The following is a 6,537-nucleotide window of genomic DNA, read 5'->3' as shown; positions in this document are numbered from 1 at the left end:
ATCTCCAGTTCATTTTATTTATTTATTTATTTATTTATTTACTTGTTTGTATAATTCATATATCGAATTGTTGAAAAAGTCCTTACTATTTAAAATAGATAAATGTATACCATACAGGTAAAAGTTTGTGCACCCCTGATCATCACACCCATATGTACATCCTTCAACATGATTTCTTCTTTCTTTATTTTCACAATGAGTTCTACTCTTCTGAGAAGGCTTTCCGCTACAAGGGAATTAGCAAGATCAGGCTTATGATGCTGTATGAGGATGTCTGGGATTAAGTCTGAGCTCTGTAGGGACACTCTGGTTCTCGGTTCCAACCGTAACACATCATGGAGCTTAGGTTTGTGCACTGGAGTTTTGTCATGGACAGTGTTTGGGTTTCTTAGGTCCTGGGAAGTGAAAAGCTGCGGCTACATTGTATGCAATTGTGTGTTTTGAACTTTGTGGTCACAGTTTGGCAAAGGTTTAAAAAAAATCGATGATGATAATCAGGGGTGTGTATACTTTTGATTGATGTGTGTGCTGTACTATGACCTATACTGTTAGCATGTAGTGTAATGTCTCCACCCTTGTCTCATCATTGATCCTTTCGTTCACGTGTTTTTCTTCCATTCTTCCCATTTCCCTGTTCATGATGTTTTTGCCTATGAACACCTCTTTCCTTCCGCTGTATTGGTGCGAAGTAACACTTTCTTCTCTCTGTCGAATATCAAGCCGATCTGTTTCATGTTTCTCGTCTCCCTGGTTTCCCGACCTTGTCTTGTTTTTTCTCGTTTCTTCTTCTCGCCTTGCCTTTTTTGCACGAACCACGCCTGGGGCCCTTTCTTCGTACTTTGCTAACAACATCCAAGATCTAATGACACATCCGAGATCATCTAATCGTAGTAATTATGTTCAGGCTAATTAGGTACTTCAAACACACGTGCCGAGGTGATTAGTATAGCGGGATTGAGTTGCTCGAGATAATTGCACTTTCACACGTTGTTGAAAGGGCTAAATCTATTGATACGAGAAACGAGGAGATTGTTTGGTTGGTGGTACAATGGCTAATGAGTGTGTACAGTTTTTCTTACTGCAGAGTAAGTTATTGCTGGATGCTAAAGAATATGAAAAACATATTAAAACACCTGGAAATTCATGAGAACTGGCAGAAGGTCGCTAACAATTTAGCATTTAAATCAATTTTACATAATTATCCCAGTTATACACCTGAGCAGTTGAGGGCCTTGCGCCAGGACCCAGCAGTGGAACTTGAGTGGTACTTGGATTTGAACTCATGACATTTACATTTATGCATTTTTGAGGTCCCACCTCCTTTTGTAAGTTTATTTAAATGTTAGATTTAGTTAAATGTTCTCCATGTTACTTTTTTTTTTTCAGTTGAAATTCTTTCTCAGAGCCACAACACGACCCCGTAGCATTTAGGAACAAAAAGAAATGTGACATATTCGGTTCAATTTAATTCCTATGCTGTTTTAACAATGGACATTGTTCCAGAGCAATTTAATGGAAATGAATACAAGAACATTCTTTTTTTTTTTTACTAATTAAACTGTACTTGACGAGTTGAACGTTTATTATGAGATTCCGCCAAATGAATGGTGTGAATGAGTCCATCCTGAAAAAATCTTTCCAAAAGAACAATCTACTCTTTCCTGTAGTACGCTTTGAAAACTCTATAATTATTACTTAGTCGTTAAGGCATTGGACTTTGGATCTGAAAGTTGATTTTAAATTCCAGCCACACCAAGCTGCCACTCCTGGGCTCCTGAGCAAGGCCCCCATAACTGCTCAGTTGTTGAGATAAATGTAACTTGCTCTAGATAAGGACATCTGCCAAATAAATGTACAACACTAAAATTAGGAAGGTTTGTTAGAAAGCTGAGGTTAGAGCACAGGGTCAGCCATGGACCAGAGAATGTTAAGGGCCTTGTTCTAGGGCCAGACGGTCTCAGCTTGGCACTACAAGGGCTCAAACCCACACATTTCCAAATCTGGCAAGCCAAAACCACTGAGGTACAATTTTTGTTTTTGCATGGTTAAGCTTTTAGACCTGTTGCCATGACAGAAAATCCAGGCTGAGCTAAAAGGATAAAAAAAAAATCCCAGATCATGTCAAATCATCAATAACAAAATCCAGCTAATTGAGTAACTCCTATTGAAAGAACCACCCCCTGGAATATCTTTATAAAGTGGACTTGTGCGCCTGTTGTCGACAATCAGTATTGCGCTGTGAAAATATCCACTTCGCCCCTCGTGTTTCCTTTTCGGCATGAAAATAAATGTGATTCCCATTCCCAGACGGAGCAAACAGAAAAATTCATACGACGGCAAACATCGATTCTTGGAGGGAGAAACACATTGGAGGGCTCACGCCCTCTTTTTCCCTTCACCGTGGGGCTTTATTGCTGTCTGCGGAATTGAAAATAAGCCTCGGGAGGGGAGTTTGATTTGTTCCCGGCTTCAACCATTTCCCTCTAACCGCTTGTGAAGCAGCTGTCACGTCACTGCAGGAACGAGAAGGTGCGGAGATCCATCTGCAGAAGGAGCAGTTAGGAAAGCAATCAGGACAGCTCCACGGCGAGGTTTTTTTTTTATACACAGATGAAAAATATAGCTTAACATTACAGAGTGAGCTTGTGACCTCCTGCGATTGCTTGATGAGATCCCCGGAGATGGTAAAAAGGACACATCGGTGTGGGCGTGGTTTTCAGACAATCGTCTATAATTGATGGGGAAAAAAGTTTGAAAAAACTGACTACAAACCTCGCCAAAAGTTTCTGGACACCTAAGCAAAGGATTGATATGTGGTTCTTTTTGAACATCTAACTCCAAATTTGGTCCTTATTTGCTGTTATGATTATCTCCACTATTCTGGGAAGATGTTCCACTCGATTTCTCGATTTCTGTGACATTTAGATACAAGGGTGTTAGTAAAGTCAGATACTGTTGAAGGTGAGGTGAAGAGACCTGAGTTCTGATTCAATATGTTTAATAGGGTTGAGGTTCAGAGCTCTATAGCAGGCCAATCAAGCTCTTCTACTCCTGCCCATGTAAAGCATATCCTCATGGAGCTGGAACAGGTTTGGCTCTTTCCAAATTCGTCCTGTACAATTGTGCTAACATTTTTGGAAACAAACACATATAGATAGAAAAGTCAGGTTGTGTGTGTAAAGGGAAGTAAAGGTCTTCAGTTTTTGAGGTCGACTGATTAAACGCTTTTGCCGATTTATCGGCACCGATAGTTGATTGCTGGAAGTATCGCCTAAAATCCATACCGATTATATTGTCTTACTGTCCTCCACCATTATTAGAGCGGCCTCTAGAGGCCAATCACTGACACCACGTGCTGTTTGTTTCTACATGTGAAACTGCATGCTGCACGGAGAGCGCTTTATTGAATTTTTTTTTTTTTCATTTTTTGTTATAGAATTATACTTATTAATGGAAATATTAATATTGATTTTATTTAGCAAATTTTTATGATTCAGTAAAGTTTTTTTTATGCTTGTAATAAATTTTACTTGGCGTGTTTGTTTGTTATATCCACTATCTATTTTGAAAACTAGAATTAATCGGTTGATTAATCATTTATCGGCAAGAACGATCCGGTCTTGCTATCGGTATCGGTAAAATCCACTATCGGTCGACCTCAAGTCAGTATGCAATGGCTAAGGTGTGGGCAAAGGGGAAACAAAAATCTGCAGTTTTCTCCTGCCGATCTGCTGGGCATCATTGAAATTCCCTTTGTGCTGGCAGACTGAGGATCTTGACACTGACATGAGAGGAAGAAATTGCAGCTAAGGGACTCCAATCATTGCTGCTACTCTGCCTTTTCATGTTGATTGAAATTGCAGAAGAGCCGCACTCAAAGTCATCAAAGGGAAATTCGTGACACTTTCTGATTTCAGAGAGCCGGCCTTGTCACGAGACAAAAAAAAATTCTCAATTTATAACCTTCGTCGTTTCCCTTTTTATCCTTTTTATCCCCCTTTTATTTTTTCCAGCCCCTGACCACTTCATGAATACTAAAATAGATCGAGTATGACCATGGCGATTGGCCAGTAGTGTATTTCATAGAAACGATTAATTCTGACTGACGGAAAGAAGGTTACAATCATTCACATTTGGTTTGAGAAGGTCAGGCTGTTTTATACAATCGGGTTCTTGCCTAATAGGACCAGGTTATTAAAACATATTCCACAAGACAACGGTTTTCTTTTTAACACAAGGACAGTAATAAATTACAATCACCAAAAAAAAGGTCAGCATTCATGCAGGTGAAAAGGAAAAAAGCTTTCTAGAACCTAATAACTGCACTGAACTAAAATGTAAGGCATGGCCATTAGCATTGGGAACTGAAAGAATTCAACAATATTCATTTATCCATTCGTTAGTTTGTTCATCATGGTCCGTCTTGTCCATTTATTCACCAGAACAACTCACTCCCTTTTGTTACTCCACTGGTCTCTTTGTGTTGTTCATCGTCAATTAAATGGAAAAAAGTTCAATGACTTCTATTCATCATTCTATTTATCGCTTCTTATCTGTCACATTCCCACTGCTCCTTTCTTTCTTCTCAGAGTGATCGGCTGTAAATCAACAATAAAATGCTAAGTGCTAAGCTCCTCCTCCTTCTACAGAGCGTCTCTTTACGAATGTCTTCGGTTTGCGATCGATTTTCCTGGCGAATAAGAAAATCACGTAGCAGAAGCGTGACTCCTTGATGTTTATAGAACTTTTCATGATGGGTTGGAGTGATGCTAAAGATGATAACCCCCTGGTGTTCAACTTACCCTTTAACGTTTAACCATTTTCAATTAGTTCCTTCACTGATTAAACCAGAGAACGCTCTCCTTTCTAAACTCTCGCAGTGGCCAGTCTCGAGTCGGAGGAGCTGCTTATAGCTTTATCATTAACGTAACGGTATATGATTGGCCACAAAATTTTTATCTTTTTTGGGGGGGGTCCTTTTTTCAATCCTGCTGTGTCTGCATCTGGGGGCAGGTTCTGGCACTTGATGGCCCCTGATTTAGTTTAGCCAAAAAAATCATGAAGCTGTGTAGAGTTTTGGTGTAGTGTATATTTGCAGAAGAATTGGTCGTCCTTGCTCTTCAAGAATAAAGTCTAGGGCAAAATCATATTGTACACAACAAGCTCCCCCTCTATCTTGCTATAAGTGGGCATTATGAGTTCTCTTATGTGGATTGTTAATGCTCTTTCTTTTTCCTGCAAAGTTTCCAGGTTCATTCTTCCTCCCAAATCATGGCAGTAGGTGGACTATGCTAACTTTCCTCAAAGTCAGAATGTGTGCCTTTCAATGGAAGGCTAGTCCATCCAGGGTATATTCCATGACTATGACTACACTACAGTGATTGCTGAAGATGTCCTCAGTATAAAGGGCATGGGAGAAAATGGTTGCCTAGCCACTGGACTCTTCAAAAAACATGATCCGTTTTGATGATGGGGCAAAACTTGAAAACAGTTTTACGCTGGCCTCTTCGTCCTTTTGCTAACATGGTAGAGCTAATTGAAGATTACCTGGTGGATTCTTTCCCAGGCAACCATAAAGATTGTGTCATAGCCCCAGAGCACCTCCACCTTTCCCATTTGTCTCATTATGAAGAACATGATAGAACATGACATTGAAGATGGCCATTGTTCCAGGCAAACAGGAAACCACCAAAATTCAAAGATCTTTCTATGAGTCATCTTCAGTTTTGATGACATGGTAAAGAGTGACATTGAAGATAACCTGGTGGCCATTGTTCCAGGCATAGAGCGCCCTCTCTCGAGCATTGTAATCGAGCATGGAGATGTGGAAGTATGGGTTGTGAAAGGGGATGTCCACGTACTCATAAGTGGACGTCTTTGTGTCATAGGAGTAGTAGACTTTTGCCCCTGTAAGGTGGGAGTTGGTAACATAGAGCGTTCCACAGATCATGAACGACTCTCCAGCATTGCGCTTGGAATACTCTGTGTTAAAGGTGCTCAGGGGCTCTAACGTCTCAGGCTCCAAGCGAGAAATCACTACGTTGCCTGCATTCTGGTTAGTGGCGTAGACAGCCCAGAGCCCCATCTCGTCGGCCATTAGGTCTATATCTGAGAAGCCGCCCCAGGTGTATGGGTAGACGTTGTGGAAGCCGGCATACTCGAGCGCCCTCTGAGCCAGAACACGGCCTGTCTCAAAGCTGTACCGGACCACAATGTTGCTTTGCTCTTTGTTGTAATACAGCGACCCATTAAACACAACGTGATTGGTCCCCGCCCACTTGAAGGGAAGGTAATACGTGCGAGACTCTTGACCCGAGACAAAATCTGCAATGGATTTGTACTCTCGCACCACCTTGCTGTTGGTGTATGTGTCCATGTACCAAACCTGCATTAACAAAAAAAAAAAAAAAAGAAGAGATTGTTAGAAATTGTTCCAGGCATGAGATCAAATAAATGCACTGCAAAACAGCCTTTGAGCAACAGATTGTACGGTAATCTGCTCAGCCTAATGATCGCATTGAATTCTTTCGTTGCAAA

At 40.8% G+C, this 6,537-nt stretch overlaps 1 protein-coding gene across 1 annotated transcript in view; it reads right to left on the bottom strand.

Moving 5' to 3' along the window:
• Positions 1–726: 726 nt before the first annotated feature.
• The window catches only part of olfm3a (olfactomedin 3a), a 51,012-nt gene continuing 45,201 nt past the window's right edge, over positions 727–6,537 (bottom strand). Inside the window, exon 6 of the mRNA XM_046847099.1 lies at positions 727–6,385. Within this exon, the coding sequence (XP_046703055.1) occupies positions 5,708–6,385 (678 nt within the window). The 3' untranslated portion in view covers positions 727–5,707. The remainder of the gene's footprint in view (positions 6,386–6,537) is intronic.

This window comes from Silurus meridionalis, chromosome 4, assembly GCF_014805685.1.
Source record: "Silurus meridionalis isolate SWU-2019-XX chromosome 4, ASM1480568v1, whole genome shotgun sequence".
NCBI classification, from domain to species: Eukaryota; Metazoa; Chordata; class Actinopteri; order Siluriformes; family Siluridae; genus Silurus; species Silurus meridionalis.
This window is presented reverse-complemented; position numbering and strand designations above follow the sequence as displayed.